This window comes from Petromyzon marinus, chromosome 18, assembly GCF_048934315.1.
Source record: "Petromyzon marinus isolate PM22_M1 ecotype Great Lakes invasive population chromosome 18, UKy_Petmar_22M1.pri1.0, whole genome shotgun sequence".
Classification (NCBI taxonomy): Eukaryota; Metazoa; Chordata; class Hyperoartia; order Petromyzontiformes; family Petromyzontidae; genus Petromyzon; species Petromyzon marinus.
The window spans coordinates 4,504,019-4,521,107 of record NC_133684.1 but is presented as its reverse complement, the minus strand read 5'-3'; the positions used below and the strand labels follow the sequence as shown (position 1 = coordinate 4,521,107).

Sequence of the window (17,089 nt, the reverse complement as noted above, 5' to 3'; positions counted from 1 at the left end):
GAAAGCCTACGTACTGTGTACACTTTTCAACACACGTTTGTCTTGGGATGTTTATGATTAATTCGCGGGCTAAGAAGCCGTGATGAGGGCACGCAAAAAAAACCCTTTTGCACGATTCTGCAAATCGTCCCTTATTCCAAATCTGGCCTTGTACCTCAAGCGTTTGTGAAAACCACTCGGAGCAATGTGGCCCGTGTCCAGAAGGTTAACATCCGTGATCACGACGCAGCCTTAGAACCGTACAACAGTTTGGTTCAGGAACGGATGGTCGCATTGTCGGCCAGAGAGAGTCAAGTGCTTCACAGCTGTACGAGATAATGTCGCGGACGAAACATGTGACCCCCTTGCCGCGAAGCCAGAGGTAATGGTGAAGGTATCGGGCTGGCTACCATCAACCGCTTCTTGTATTGACTCTATCGGCTGGAGAGAGCAGATGTGGCGGATAATATGAACGCGGCCAAGAGGAGATTCATAAATAAAGTACTACATTTTGATTTAAAGCTTTCGTGACTGCAGGGATTCATATTCTTGGTTCTTTCGGTAAAGTCACGTAGAAGGGAAACAATAATATAATAAAAATATAAAACAATATGATTCTCACGACGTTTCGACTGCAACACAAGCAGTCATCATCAGGTGTGAAAACCACAGCAAGACAATTTGAAAAAAGTGGCGGTTTTTTATCGTTAGCACCATGGAGAACGATTTGGCAGTTATTCAGATGGGCGAGTCCATCTATGTTCGGAAAAGAGGGGGGGAGACGAAAATAATGGATGCGGTCTGAAAGCCACCATAAGCGTGAACAATCAATTAAGACCCGAAATGGTTTATCAAATCCTTCCAATGATTGCTAAGCCAGAATCCATCTTCTCGATTGAAATTGTCTCTGTGTTTGTATATGTGGATAGCCTCATGAACGAATCTTTCATGGTAGCCAGATGGCTTGCAAAGAACCTCTGTCTTGGAGAAGTCAATGTCATGTGAGCCTACTGAATTATAATAGTGATCTGCCACGGCCGAGGTGTTGGTCCTACCGTGTTTTAGGTCTGCTTTGTGTTCATGAATGCGGTCCGAGATATGTCGTTTGGTTTCTCCAATGTAATTACTACCACAGAGGCAACTTAGTTTGTAGACGCCAGGGTACTGTATGTCCGGAATCACATCTTTTACAGACGGAACCAGATCACGGATTTTATGTAATGTGTTGAATCGGACCTGGATCTTGTGTTTAATCAAAATTTTGGAGATCTTTTTTGTGATCCCCGCAATATAGGGTAAAGTGATGGTTTTGAAAGGCTCCTCAAGAGGGTCCTTCTTCATGGTTGGAGTGATAGCTTTGCGGATTGTGTAGGTGGAGTAACCATTAGCCTTAAGAGCTTGGTGTACGTGCTTGAGTTCACTGGCTATGTGTTCCTGGTCGGATATGCATTGGGCTCTATGGTGCAGAGTCTTTATGAGGGAATTATTCTGGGATGGATGGTGGTGGGAATCCGGTTTCAGGTAAGCATCCATATGGGTAGCTTTCCTGTAAACAGAGTGGCTCATTGAACCATCAGGTCTCTTTTTTATTAGGACATCCAAAAAAGGTAGCTTGCCATCTTTTTCGACTTCCATGGTAAATCTGATGGCTGGGTGTATGGAATTGATGTGGTCGAGGAATTGGTCTAGAGCAGACTGGCCATGTGGCCAGATGATAAAAGTGTCATCCACGTACCTCTTCCATAAGGTTGGGCGCAGAGTGGCAGTCTGGATGGCTTCAGTCTCAAATTTCTCCATGAAAATGTTGGCTACAACCGGAGATAGGGGGGAGCCCATTGGGGTGCCCTCAGTTTGTTTGTAGAAAGTTCCATTCCAAGTGAAGTATATATTGGTTAAGCAGTGTCTCACCAGGGGGGGTACCTCAGTGTTTAGTCCTTGATGAACCAAGTCTTCAATGATTGCGATGGTGTCAGGTACAGGAACTTTGGTGAGTAAGGAAACTACATCAAAACAGGTCGTCTGGGGACAGGGAAATACCCGTGATTGTCGATACCAGGTGAGTAGAATTTTGTACCGCAGAGGTGGTTTTTCCAGTGAAAGGCCGCAGGATTTCAGACAGAAAACGAGCCAGTTTGTAGGTGGGGGAATTGATAGTAGAGACGATGGGACAAAGGGGTGTATCTACTTTATGTATTTTTGGTAAATCGTATAATCTTGGTGGCCTGGCAGCAGAAGGTTTCAATGAGAACGGTTTGGTTTGATCAATTAACGCGGTTGAATCAGAAATGATTTTGTTAGTTTGTATGACGAGGCTGTTGGTGGGATCTCTTTTTATTTTTGTATAGCTGTCATCGTTGAGTAATTCTTGAATTTTGTTGTTATATTCAATTTTATCCATGATGACAGTGGCATTGCCCTTGTCGGCTGAGAGGATGACAATGTCATCCCTCTTTTTTAATTTATATAATTCAAAACGCTCATCTTTTCTGAGGTTGTTAGCTGGCATCTTAGCGTTTTTGAGGGTTGCAGCGATTTCAGATCTTGCTATGTCTGCAGCGATGTGACCCAGGCCCTTGAGAACCACGTCTACTTGGGCAATGATATCATTAACTGGTACGTGTTTAGGTGTGACTGCAAAGTTTAGCTCTTTAGCTAAAACGGATTTCAAACCATCGGAAATAGAACTGTTACTGCGATTAATTACGACTTTGTTAACGTCTATCTTTTTGGTGTGTGGGTCCGGTCTTTTGTTGGAGAGGAGGTTAAATTTGTAAATCAGGTTGTTCTTACATTTGGTCGACATAGTGGTAGCTAAAGAGGCAGTAATATTGTCTACATGTTCCCAATCCGATGTAGACATTGCTGCCGTCAATGATAAGTGTGATTTGTAGAGTGTCTTGTCTAACTGATTTAGTTCGGTGCGTATAAGTCTGATTTTCTCTGAGATAAGAGCTAAGCTAGTTCTGGAAAGAATTCGTTTCACATGAGAAGAAGTTACATCAGCAGCGGTCATTGTAAATGCGATTGGTATTACCCCAGAGTTGCGGCATCTCTTCATAAAGGTGAGAGACTCGATCAGTTGAGCCTTCTTATCCCGGAGTTTGTTGAAGGATCTCAAAGTTATGTGGAAACCCTCCCCGTAGAGGTGGTTAAATTTTGATTTAAAGCTTTTGTGACTGCAGGGATTCATATTCTTGGTTCTTTCGGTAAAGTCACGTAGAAGGGAAACAATAAAATAATAAAACGTCGTGAGAATTTTATTGTTTTATATTTTTATTATGGAAGTCAAAAAAGATGGCAAGCTACCTTTTTAGGATGTTCTAATAAAAAAGAGACCTGATGGTTCAATGAGCCACTCTGTCTACAGAAAAGCTACCCATACGAATGCTTACCTGAAACCGGATTCCCACCACCATCCATCCCAGAAGAATTCCCTCATCAAGAGTCTGCACCATAGAGCCCAATGCATATTCGGCCAGGAACTCATAGCCAGTGAACTCAAGCACGTACACCAAGCTCTTAAGGCTAATGGGTAGTCCGCCTACACAATCCGCAAAGCTATCACTCCAACCATGAAGAAGGACCCTCTTGAGGAGCCTTTCAAAACCATCATTTTACCCTACATTGCGGGGATCACAAAAAAGATCTCCAAAATCTTGAATAAACACAAGATCCAGGTCCGATTCAACACATTACATAAAATCCGTGATCTGGTTCCGTCTGTAAAAGATGTGATTCCGGACATACAGTACCCTGGCGTCTACAAACTAAGTTGCCTCTGTGGTAGTAGTTACATTGGAGAAACCAAATGACATGTCTCGGACCGCATTCATGAACACAAAGCAGACCTAAAATACGGTAGGACCAACACCTCGGCCGTGGCAGATCACTGTTAAAATTCAGTAGGCTCACATGACATTGACTTCTCCAAGGCAGAGGTTCTTTGCAAGCCATCTGGCTACCGTGAAAGATTCGTTCATGAGGCTGTCCACATATACAAACACAGAGACAATTTCAACCAAGAAGATAGATTCTGGCTTAGCAATCATTGGAAGGATTTGATAAACCATTTCGGGTCTTAATTGATTGTTCACGCTTACGGTGGCTTTCAGATCGCATCCATTATTTTCGTCTCTCCCCTCCTCTTTTCCGAACATAGATGGACTCGTTCAACTGAATAACTGCCAAATCGCTCTCCGTGGTGCAAAAGTAAAAAAAAACGCCACTTTTTTCAAATACAGTACTGTCTATCAGAATTGTTATTTGGACAATGAATTTAGACGATGAAGCTCTTTTTCACAGATGTACAGTAGGGGCGGGTCAGCAAGTTACAACAGCAAACAATCGAAAGAACTCGATAGAAGTGCAAGATCGATACAAAGGTAATCAAGTCTCTACACATCAATAGTAAATACATTCATTACATAAGTCAGATTTATCAAGATTATGCAAGGCAGCAAAACAACGACAAAACGGTCCTAGACGACACCAAAATAACACCACACAGTAGTAGTCGCTCAATGAAATGGCAAATTGACGTCGAATCATCGATCCTACACAGGCGACGATCACAGTTACAAATCGAATTTGGAATGTGACCGCATCTCTCAGAGACGTGTTCCATAGCTGTCGACTCCTTATCAGTGCCCCATCTTATTACAGACCAATTCAGACCTCATTGGTCATTCCGTGCCCTTATAAATATCAACGTTCATCCAACAAAGTTCCATCACAAGGGAGAAACACAAACAAATACACACACACTTGTATGTATTTTTTGCCCGTATTGAAACGGCTGTGCGCCGTGTGGATCTGGAAACCCAATTTCCCTGTACAAGAATACGGGTGGGTAAACCGTGTGGGTTGACACGGTGTGCTGTGGTGTTTTGCCACTCACCCCGTTGGGGTAGTGGTGGACCATGACGCCGAGCTTCTCGTACATGGAGGTCAGCGTGCTGCCGTGCTTGAGGTCACTGGCCAGGAGCCTGCGGTTTACCATGTGGTAGTAGAGGGCGTTCCGCAACTCCCGGTTCACGTTGCTGACCAGCGCGTCCAAGACTTCCTGGAGACATCGTGCGCGTGCGTGCGTTTGTTGGGGACAGGTAAAAAAATATCGCCATTATAGGGAGACAAAGGCGGCCGGGCGTGGCGCTGGTCACTCCAACCCTCTTCGCGTGCCGTGCCGACCTTCATAGGTGCTACTCGTTAACAGCACTTGCTCAAACAGTCTTGTTAAGGTGCTACACGGGGGATGTTTGTCTTTTGGGATAGGTGAGTGTGAGAGAGAGAGCAGGAGAGAAACTGACAGCCCAGAAGCATTGGAGAGGAAGGAGGGGAGGGGCTGAAGGGGGCTGACCCCCCCCCCCCCCCGCCTCCTCCTGAAAGATGAGCCCTCTTCGTGAAATACGTTATAGTCGAGTCAAAAATAAAATATTCACGCATGAATTACGATAATTTAGTGGTGGGCGTCGCAATGAGAGCTCGAGCAGAATACGTGGTAGCCAAAAGCAGATGAAACCGTCACTCATCTGGTTCAGCGTTTGTTTAAATTTGGCGGTGTCGTGCCACCCACCCACCCACCCAACAACCCCCGTCACTTGTTGCACGCCTCCACATTCAACGAGGTCTCACGCTCCGGGAGGTTGGTTGGGGAGCGAGACACCGTTGCACGTGGACGCACGCACGCACCCACACGCAGAGAGAGAGAGAGAGATCACGCCACATGCGGTGCACACGCAGTTTGCCTGGCGTCTCACAATAACCGCACCAAGGAGCAATGTTTCCTTCTCGGAGAATTGAAAACGAATGTTTCCCATTAATCACGCACGGTGACATGCAAATCCCAGGATACTAAGAACTGATTGGAAATGAATTAACAGGGGAAATGCCATGGCAGGTGGGCCGAGTTGGTTGACCCCTGGCTGGGATTTGATCTTGGAATCTCATTATTGCGAGTTGCGATGCACTCCAAAGGGGGTTATACACCTACTGCCAAATCACCTCGAATGTGCCCCATCGTGTCAACTCTTGGAAGCTGAGCAGAGTTTGCGTCTCGTTAATACTTGGATGGGAGACTGCCGTGGAATACCAGGGGTGTTGTAGGCTCAGTGTTCGAGCTGACTCGGGTATATTCTGGACAGCAATCTAATCTATCCGTGTGAGGCTTTGAGCGTTATGCCTTCGTACGCACTTACATTTCTGGGTGGACAGAGACTTGAGGATTTAAGAAACGTGCCCATTGCTTCAACTGCCACGGTGGGAGATCGATGGAGCGACCTTTGGATTGCAAATCCAGTGTGCTAATTACGCTCCACCCCCGTAATTACTGTTATTACTCATTGTTATTATCGCCACATCGTATGTGACAAATTTGTTACAGCTGATAGCTCCCACTTGTAACCTGGCCGCAATGCCACGGCCATGAGTGCCATGCCCTGTGGATTGGGCTCCAGAAAGAAGCAGCATCGGGGAGGATGGGGTGGGGGTAGCAGCTTGGGAAGTGCTGTGTGGTGGGGAGCGGTGGGGAGCGGTGGCGTGGCGTTTAGCTCGCTGCGCTACGAACCTGGCGACCCGAGTTCGATTCCCACTCACGGCCACCAACACCAGTGACGATTATCTGAATCGGTCCTGAGCCTCCCCTAGGTCGACTCAGCCTCAAGCGAGTACCTGGTGCGGTGTGAAAACATCGTGCTAGGCCACCAACCACCTCGTGTTCCGTTCCGCCCTTCATAGGGTGCTCGCTAACAGCACTTGACCCAACAGCCTGTTAAGGCTCTACCGGGCGGGGGGGGATCTTTGTCTTGTGTGTGGTGGTGGCGGCGGTGGTGGTGGCGCTTGTTGTGAGGCTCGCTTACCGTGGGCAGCTCCGTCCACCCCTCGTTTTGCGGGGCGAAGTAGGTGACGGTTGCGTGCCCGTCCAGCTCGCCGCGTAGCTCGGCGCGCTGGGAGTATTCCTGCGTGGCGGTGGCGTCCACGGTCTCCAGGGTCCTGAACACGTTGGACAGCGGCGCGACTGTGCAACGCGCGAGGCACACGCGCACACAGACGAGTGCAGGTCAAGATCAACCGCGATTGTATGCGTGTCAGCATGGCGCAGTACGATCCCAGCATGGAACCGTACGTTGCCATCATGGCACGATACGATGCCATCGTACTGTGTCATGATGGCAACGTACGGAGCCAGCATGCCCAAAGCCGCTGTCTTGGTTGAATAATTAGGTGTGTTTTTTTTTTAAAGAGCGCCTTTGCCATGTGGGAAGAAACCGTAGTCCTCGGAGGAAAATAATCCATGTGGCACGTGGCAATAGCACTCAAGAGGTCATTGCTCATTGCCGAGGGAATTAATGGACCAATTGCTGCACTGCCATTTCTTGGTCATCCTGGGGCGCTGTGGGATTAAGAGTCTGAAACATACGAGATCCAACAATCGTTAGCACAAACGTGCTATATTACAGGCATCCAATTCCCAAACTATGCTAATCCACTGCTCCATGGTTTCAAGTAAATAAAATAGTTGTGTGCATGGTTGGTGTTTTTTTATATTTGGCACAAAAGTCCAATGTTGCCAAAGCAGACCCCGTCAATTACTTGAAGCCTCGTATAGCGTTTTTATGTCTTAAGTGCTTCTAAGTTCTTCCCAAGGCCCTTTGAAACGCGCTGTTCTCTCAGCTGTATACAAGAGGCACACGTAGCTTGTGAAACAGCACCCGCACAGTTAGAACCCAATGTTCGTGAAGGGCGGTGCAGCTTGTTCAACTCACTTGCGGGGCATCCTTTCTCTCCCTCAATCGAAATGAATCCAGGGCAGCATTCATAGCTCACAGTTCTATGAATAAAACATTGACAATCCAGCTTTGATAAAATAAATAAATGTCACGACAAAAACAAAAATACAACGTGCACCAATGCCAAGGGGATGTCACATTATTTGTTAGTAAAATTAAAGATGACAATAAAGTTCCGTGCAGAGTATGTTGCCAGTGGCTTAGCTGACGAGTGTGAAGGCGGTGCAACTGCGGCCGTGGTCCACGGGACGGAGGAGTCCAGAAGCTGGGCTATGAAGAGAGGGGAAATTGGATCGAGCCCAAGCTCACCGTACCCCCATTTCATCCCTTGCACCAGGGGCCCCATGCCAGTCACGCTATCCCTACTCGATCATAGGCTGTGCAGTGAGAAATACTCGAGCTCCTTTCAGTGGCAAGACTGATAAATGCACTTATTGAGTACAAAAAATAGCAGGGTTTATTCCTTCAGCTTGTAAAGAGGAGGAACACTCCCCCCTGCCGACTGTAGTGAGGATGAATGCGCAGCGCAATGATTCTGCTCGTTACAGCAAGTTTGTTGATGGTGGAAGCAATTTCTTCAGCTGGGTTTTAAGATTTTTTTTATGGTACAACATTTCGTTTTGCCATATACGTGTTCAAACCGAAAACTCGTCATTTGTATTAACACATTTATTTGTTGCATATATCGGCAGCTAGCCTGCTGAACAAAAATAAAATATCACTCTTAGCTCGCAATTCTCCAGATAACGCCCCTGTGACATTTTGATGAATTGTAGCTGGCCAGACATCACTTTTTTGTTACAAAAATATCAATACATTACAAATGACCACAGAAGGCTAATTTAACATCATAAACCAGCTTAATTTATCAATGAATAGTGTCCATGCTCGCTGGTAGAAAGGAGTAGACATGTGACTAGTAACCATAGTCATAGCGACGGGTAGATTGGATGTTGTGTGCGGCGTGCAGAAAATTAAGCACCGCACAAAAAACACATCTCATTATACGTTAAAATTCTAACATTGTGCGTTTAACGTGTCGCCACTGCTCGGCGCAATTATTAAAAAGCATAACATGCCGTATGTGCACCATCATCGGTGGAATTCCATTTCAAGCTATGAAATCTCGAAGGGGGGGGGGGAAACCATTTCACTCGATAAAGCACCACGCGGTAAAATATCATAAAATATCACTCGGTAAAATATAATAAAATATCACCCGCCGCTCACGCCGACGGAATGAACCCCCCCCCCCCCCACCAGAACTACGTGGGGGGGCGCAGAGATGGGACGAGGGTCGGGCTCATCTTGCTTGCTCGGTTCGTACGAAAATGTCGAACTCTAACGATTATAATAATAAGATTCATACCCCCCCCCCACCCCCCGAGGTTTACATAGCCTACATTTATGCAGTCGGCATGGTAACGGTGGATTGCAATCCGCCCTGTGTCCCGGGTGCAAAGAAATCGGAAAGGCGGTTCTCCCCAACGCGGCGCGCGCCTTTGATGTCTAGACGCGGGCCACATGTTACCATTTTATTTGCTCTCCGCTCTGCTGCTGCTGCATGTCTGTCTCCAGAGCCCTTCCCAGTCCCACTCGCGCCCCAGGCGGAACGTGTCGAGACTCCTCAGCTCTGTGTTTGGGGAGGCTACAAACCAGGGCAGGCCTCTGAACCGTGATGGTGAGACGCGATACTGCCTATCACGGACGCTAACCCGTCCGTTAGCACGTCCCTGGTCGCAGTATTCGGGTCCTGACCATCACGTGCTGGGTTTTCAACCTGCTGGATTCGTCTCGGTGCGAGTTGATGGCCAAATCGTACAGGGCAACCCAGGTGTACAATCAGGGCCGGATTAAGGCACGGGGCTTTAGGGACTGCAGCCCAAGGGGCCTCCGCTAGCTGGAGGGCCTCCAGAGATAAAGTGAAAAGTTATTTCGTTTGTGAATGCTGAATTGTATTTGTTGTTAGCCTTGTAAAAAATATTTTTTTCTATAACTTTGTTTTCCTTTTGAAAATATGACTGGGGGCCTCACGGTACCTGCAGCCCAGGTGTGTCTACAAAATCTTAATCCGGCCCTGTGTACAATGCAATATATTCTGCGTGTGTATGTGTGTATAGCGCTCTTCATGCGGAGCATCCCAGGGCGCTGTATAACAAAGTATTGCGAATAAATAAACATTTGACACTACAGAACTGCATTGTAACGCGTGGAATTAAATGTCTTTGTTACGTCCGCTGGCAAAAAAATGCAGGCAATCTTGTACACATTGACATAATTAATAATGAAAGTGAACATTCACAATTATTTGTCATCCACTGATAGCTGAATGCCTCCTCCATGCCTCATAAGTTGAGCCACGCTGCTCAGTGCAGGCTGGTGATGTGGGGAGCACATGCCCGATTCAGCTATCATTTGCCATTGATGTTAACCATGGCCAGGATTCAAACATTGGTTGCTCGGTTGTCAGTGCAGCACGCTAACCATTGCACCTCCACCCACATTGCAACCCCTCCCATAACACATTGATGATATATGTGTGTGTATAAAACATTCAGCAACCTCCATCCTTCAGGGAAAGCCAGGTCAAGCCACGAGCTGACAATGCCAAGGAATGATTGATTTTAATAATTACTCGTTTCAGAAATACGTGTCTTAGTTCGAAATGGCGAGTGCAGCTAGCTTCCAGTCTTCACCACCACAGCCACTGTCGCAGAGGCTCACGCGGCATGTGTCATTATTGTCTTTAATTTCATCTGGGGCTGAGCTCTGGAAAACATTTTTCTCTCACCCACCCCCCCGCTCCAGCGGGGTGGATGTGATAGGGTGCAGAGAATTGGGGAGTCACAGAAAATACTTCTGGAGAAATTCAGTCGTGCTCCTGTTGTTGAAGACGTTAACTTTGTTGGTCAGTGCTGTAGTTATATATATGCTGCTGCTGGCTTTTACTTCAGTAGCGTGTAAATCCTGATAACTTTTGAAAGGTTAAGCCGGTGGCATGAATTAACGGCCACGGTTTTTGACTGGGGAATCAGGCAAGCAGGCATTTGCCTCATAAGCCAGACTTGGAGTTTTGCCATAGCAGGCTTAGCCCAATATAAATAACTGGCGGTTGAGATTCAAGTTTGGCCAATTTTAGGATGACCCAAGTCCAGAACTAGCTCGCTGAGCAAATTCCCAGTGACTCAGTGGCTCAGTACAACCTTGTTAGCATGTGAGTTGCATATAAACAAATTCAAATCAACAACAACCTGACGCATTTGTTTTGAACTCTTATATAACATCATATGGGTTGGGTGGCATTCTTTTGCCAACAGCCATTCTTCGGAGCGGAGAGACACGGGTAAATAAATTGATCGATTTAGAATTGGATAATCTCACTTTGCTCGTTCGTGGAGCCATTAGAAAGTCGGGTCATTTAAAATAAAGTTGACGTGATGAATGCTTAATCGATATCGAAGCACATTTTCCGTGAATATACATTGATTAACAAAAAACCGTATAAACTCAACAATACATATTAAGATGACAATAGCTATTGATGCTACCAACAAATGTGTGCACATATAGCACTGATTAAATATAAGGCAGTGTTAATGAAGAATACGGTGATTTGTTTTAATCAAGTTTGTGTACGACTGCCAATGCAGCCCATTTCTTTGCTTCATTAATTTCATTTTTGTTAATATACCAGTCATTAAACAAAAACAGCATACAACTACGTGCAATGTGCACACACACGTAAGCTGTTCGTGTCATGTGAATTGCTCCCTCCCCAACCGACTGCCTCCCCAGCCCTCCTTACGTCGGCTTGCCGCAGATCTTCTTCTGATACCAGGACTTGCACGAAGAGAAGTAGCGCTTGCTCGTGCCATCAATCTGCTGCACGGCACACGTGTTGGCCCTGTGGGGACGCACGCAGATGGGCCGGATGGCCTCCAACCTCAAGGACGGGAACTTTCCAAGCTGTCAAAAATTATATTTATACACCCCGTCGTCAATCCACTGCTGAATGAAGGACTTTCTTTCCCACGCCGTGGTCAGTCATGGGGGTTGCCTGACCATACTTCACCGCGCTGGGCAAGCGTGGTTTTATGAAGGCGGAGGAGTGCCCAGAGCGCGGGTTTAGAGAGGTGACTCGCCCCCTGACGTTAGTCGTGGCCGGGGATTGAAACGTGCGTCACTGCTAACGGCTGTGCCACTACTCCCCCAGAATATAGACACTATTAACAGTCAATAGTGATGTATGTACATCACTGTACCTAGCGACACCTACCGATTCCCGCTCACGGCCAACACCAGTCACGATTATCTGAACCGGTCCTGGGCCTCCCCTAGGTCGACTCAGCCTCAAATGAGTACCTGGTGCGGTGTGTAAACATCGCCACTGTGTACACAAAGGCGGCCGGGCGTGGTGTTGGCCTTGCCACACCCTCGTGTGCCGTGCGGGCCTTCATAGGTGCTCGCTAACGGCACTTGCCGCAAAAAAGTCTGCAAAGGCTTTGCGGGGGATCTTTGTCTTCGAAACACCTCACTGAGTATCAAGAATTCTTCAGGAGTATTTTTTTTGTATTTTAGTTGAGTGTTTTTGTTGTACGTGGAAATAATCTGGAATCCCTGGAGATAATCCCACGCACGAGAGGAGACTAAAATCGATCGCCTGTCTCTACGCCGCTTGCTGTACTACCTTGTGCCGGCACCTCGTTGCCATGAAGGTGGGTTTCTAATGCCCACAGCACAGAACAACTCAGTTATGCAGGGGGACCAACACTGCGGATCATAATTGTCAGTGATGTTAATGGGAATCCGTTTTTTGGGATATGCAGGATGGGGACAAAAAGAAAACGGCGATAATTGTGGACAATAGGAGTTGCGAGGTGCATATGAGAGGAGTTATATTGTAATGGTTCTAGCTTGGCGTGATCCACGAACCCTACATTCGAGTGCATGGATCACAGCTGTACATCACCTTGTCAGCCAAATAAAAAAAAAGTTGCTTCAGAGTTTGATAGGAATGCAAAACGCTTTTCCACAAATGTCATTCGAAGATTTTTTTTTACTTTAAAAGTCAGAACCTTGGAAGTTTGTTTTCCATAGGGAATGTGACCATAATAACCCTAACCGAGGAACCCTTGAATAGTTTTCATATTTGAGCTCTTATTTCTCAGAGCCAAAACTGAAATCCCACAATGGAAACTTGGTGCGTATGTACACGTGTCCTGATGGAATTGTGGGGAGCGCTAGTGCGGTGGTTAGCACGCGGCGCTACGAACCCGTCAACACGAGTTTGATTCCCGCTCATGGCCAATAACGGCGGTGAATCTTTGAACCGGTCCTGGGCCTCCCCTAGGCCGACTCAACCTTAAATGAGCACCCGGCCGTGGTGCGTAACCATCAGCACTGGGGAACACAAAGGCAGCCGGGTGTGGTGCTGGCGACGTGGACACCGCGGGTGACGTGCGGACTTTCATGTATGCTAGCGAGCAGCACTTGCTCCGACAGTCTGTGAAGGCTCTATGGGGGATCTTTGGCTTGTGGGTGCGATTGCATAAGGCGATTACACATGAAGGGGAGAACTTGAAGCTGGAGACATTTTCAAAGCCCCCTTGGTTGTGGGCCCATAACAATTCCAGATGCTCTCGTAAATCACTCCCCATAAAAATAACCTCAAATTAACATTTTGAAAGCGTCGTTTTCGCTAACATAGCACGAGCCGTCCGAATAATTAATGAACTCAAAACTGTGACCCTTCAGTTGATTAATGTTACAGACATCGTAAGATTTTGACCGTTTGTTGCCAGTTAAACATTAATTGCATAATGTAGTTTTCATGGGGTTTCCTTTCAAGGATTATCTGTATGAATGTATGTACATATTTAGTATTTGTATACGAAGATGTACACACGCTATATAAAATATGCAATGATATATGTGTCCTGCGTATATATATATGCCAGGAGTAGTTTAAAAGTTTTAAGCTGAAATAATTAAGAGTTTCATTCATCTACAGCATGGCTTATTTTGAAGCCCTTTATCATAGTATATGCAAGTTACTGTTAATGCAGTTTAGATAAAAAAACACGTATATTTCTGTTTATTTTTTAAGATATTTTTTTCATTGAATGCCTCTCATCAAACAAGTTTTGCTGGCTGGCTAGCTGGCTGGAGGAAGGGACGGACAGACAGTCAAGTCCAAAGGACGTGCGAGCTGCTCGTTGGAAAACAAAAAACGAGCATGTTAGATGTTGTATCTGCACTCAAAAACAAATGGATTGGCTTGATTCATGAATAACTGATGATGAAATATACACAACGGGACAAGAGACAAAAAAACACTAATACAAAGGGCCAATTTAAAGCAATGCAGATGATATGGGAGCAAGTGGTGGCTGAGTGACCCTGGGGTCAGAGCACTGAGCTGGCACCGATGAGATCCTGGGTTTGAATCCGGGTCTCAGTTACACTTGGTTTAACTGGGTTCTCAAGGCTAGCGAGGTGATGGTCTCAGCCACGTCACCAATGACTGCACAACAACAAAAAATCCCCCATCACTTTATAATTTGTGTTTTTTTTCCCCACTTGTTTTGAGTTAAGAAAAATGTTGCTTTGACTGCCAGGCGATGGACATTTCTCTGCAGCAGGTTAAGTGGGAAAATGTGCCCTTTAGTGTTTGTTTAACAGGGTCTAGAGGGGATCTGAGAAACTGTTCTGTGACATCTGCTTCAAGGAGCCTTTACTTTAACACACGGGCGTGATGGAATGCTCCGTGAGGATTTCGACGTGACCAGTTTGTCACCCAGCATGATCCTGATAGCACAGTTGGAATAACACTTGAGGAAATGGCAACAAAATAAACAAGTAAAATCAAGGCAGTAAGGAAATTCAATAATGGCATCAGCGCTGGCAAGCTCTCCAGGCAGCAGGGCAATGAGATCCATCAAAGAGCACGGTTCATTTATAATGGTGACCCAGATAAAATACACTCCAATAATGTGACCAAGTAATATGACATTTTCCATTTTAACACAATCGACCACTTCCCAAAACCCCGCTTACCAACTGGGCTCCAAGTAAGCTGAGAAATTCCAAAGCATTTTTCCAGAACCATACCGAAGGAAACAGGGAAAAGAGAATTAACAAAATGAATAGTGCCAGGTATTGTTGGGGAAACGGGCTGGCACGATATCAAGCTATCCAGAGAAAATTACAACGTGAAAATCAATCATGATTTCACAACAGAGAAACACTGCGAACTTTCCATTTTCCAAAAACAAATGATTTATGCTTAACTGGCATTAGCCTGACACTAGCACGTGGGGTGGTCACTACTGGCATTGTGTACAGTGAGTCATGTATTGTTTTAGTCTGTGTTCCTAATCATCTGTGTGTAATTGGATGGAATCCATCAAATTTTGTTTACTTCATTTCAACTTAAAATATCCGAAATGCATTCAACAAAATGTGAAGGTGATATATTTATTTATACTGTTCATGAATCGAATCACATTTATCGAATAACTTTTACATTTTCATTTGTTCTGTGGATTTTTAAAAATACACTTAATTTAAAAGAAAAAAATACGTGAATAGAATAAATTTAATCCAATTTGCCATGCAAACTCACTGCATATCCATTGTACACGGTCATTCTGGAAACTCACTGCATATCCATTGTACACGGTCATTCTGGAAACTCACTGCATATCCATTGTACACGGTCATTCTGGAAACTCATTGCATATCCATGGTGCACGGTCATTCTGGAAACTCACTGCATATCCATAGTGCACGGTCATTCTGGAAACTCACTGCATATCCATGGTGCACGGTCATTCTTTTCGTGCCACACTCGGAGGTATAAAAAAAACAGGACATATTACAAGACCAGAATAGCGGCTAACCACACGCAAGTGCATTGTCTTGAGTGGTGTATTTAAATAAACATTTTTTTATTATGCAACTTAGAAAAATCTGGACCTTTATTGTCCTGCGAAGATTGACAGATTTTCCAAGAAAACAGCTTCCTCAAAAAGAGGACGATCCTGGGAAAATGAGAACAGGTGGTAAGACCCATGGCAGTCACTTTCCTCGTTGCCAAAACGGTGGCAAACACCAGAATCCCGGGGCAGCCCAATGCCTCACTCGCTCATCACGCTTACCCCTCGCTCCTGCCTCGGATGCGGCTGTGTAGCAGCAGGCGGTTGAAGTAGGGGCTCGCATCCCCGTTGGGCAGCAGCAGCAGGAGATGCAGCAGTAAGGTGCCAAGCTGGGCCACAGACACACTCCGAAGTGCGCTTGCATACCCCATCGTTAATGTTACTGAGCTAGTGGAAGAAAAAAAAAACAACAACAATGTTTTTTGTCCTCAGTCCAAGTGGTGGTACCAAGAACCTCCTGGGTCCCGTTCACCCAAATTAACAGCACGGCTCACTGGCTCCTCCACTTTTATGTGTGCGTTAACGCTGGTGGGATTGGTTAGGGGGGGGGGTTGGTGGGGTGTGAGTAGGTTGGGGGGGGGGGCGTTGTTTGCAGCGTTGGAAGAGGAGGGGAAGGGGTTTTGAAGTTTCTCCAGGGATGTATGGTGAGGCGGGAGAGGGGGAGGGTGTTAGTAGGGAGTGGGTGAGATTGTGAGTTGGGGGGTAGGGTAGGAAAGAGAGCATGGGTGGGATGGTGTGTGTGTGTAAAATTTTAGGGAAATATTTGGGATCTTATTAGAGACCCCTTCGCTCCACCCAAAGGCCTCGCAACTTTTGTTTCTTTCGGGACACCAGGAAATGTTTTGAACTTTACCCTCACCCACCCACCCACCCCTCCTTTTAATGAGCGCAATTTCAGCGCTGCATAGCTGCAATTACACAGGCTGTAAAATCTGACACCATGCGTGCAGCCGTTTTCCATTGCAGATGTGTGGCGATAAGAGATACGCTTTCATTTTTGGAGGTCAGGGGTGGAATAAATAAAGAAATGCATTTTTATGTTATTACTTCGGGCAGCACGCGTGCAATTTTGGAAAAAAAGGCCACCCATTGATGGTACGTTCTTGGTAATAACTAAATGAAGCCACCTGTTATTTCACGTTATGAAATTTGCAAGCAATCATTGCATTTAAACTGGTGAACAATTATTTAATGTGTTTAACATGGTAAGTTGATTAATCATCTTCATTAATGAGCAAACTCTGAAAAACTTACACCCAAATATATTCATGAAGAGTGATATAGATACATACGTTCGTCCACCAAGGAGATAGGGCAATAGAATGAGCTCATGCGGAGGAGCTAGATGGACCATTGCATCGCAGAACCTCGGCAGATGGTGGCAGCGTC

General features: G+C 45.9%; 1 protein-coding gene across 1 annotated transcript in view; it reads right to left on the bottom strand.

Annotated features, from left to right (window-relative positions):
• The window catches only part of LOC116943591 (transforming growth factor-beta-induced protein ig-h3-like), a 53,654-nt gene extending 37,430 nt beyond the window's left edge, over positions 1-16,224 (bottom strand). The window contains exons 1-5 of the mRNA XM_032956559.2: positions 15,923-16,224; positions 11,569-11,667; positions 7,740-7,804; positions 6,834-6,991; positions 4,877-5,041 (exon numbers count right to left, since the gene is read on the bottom strand). Coding sequence (XP_032812450.2) covers positions 4,877-5,041; positions 6,834-6,991; positions 7,740-7,804; positions 11,569-11,667; positions 15,923-16,071 — 636 coding nt within the window. The 5' untranslated portion in view covers positions 16,072-16,224. The remainder of the gene's footprint in view (positions 1-4,876; positions 5,042-6,833; positions 6,992-7,739; positions 7,805-11,568; positions 11,668-15,922) is intronic.
• Positions 16,225-17,089: the final 865 nt, after the last annotated feature.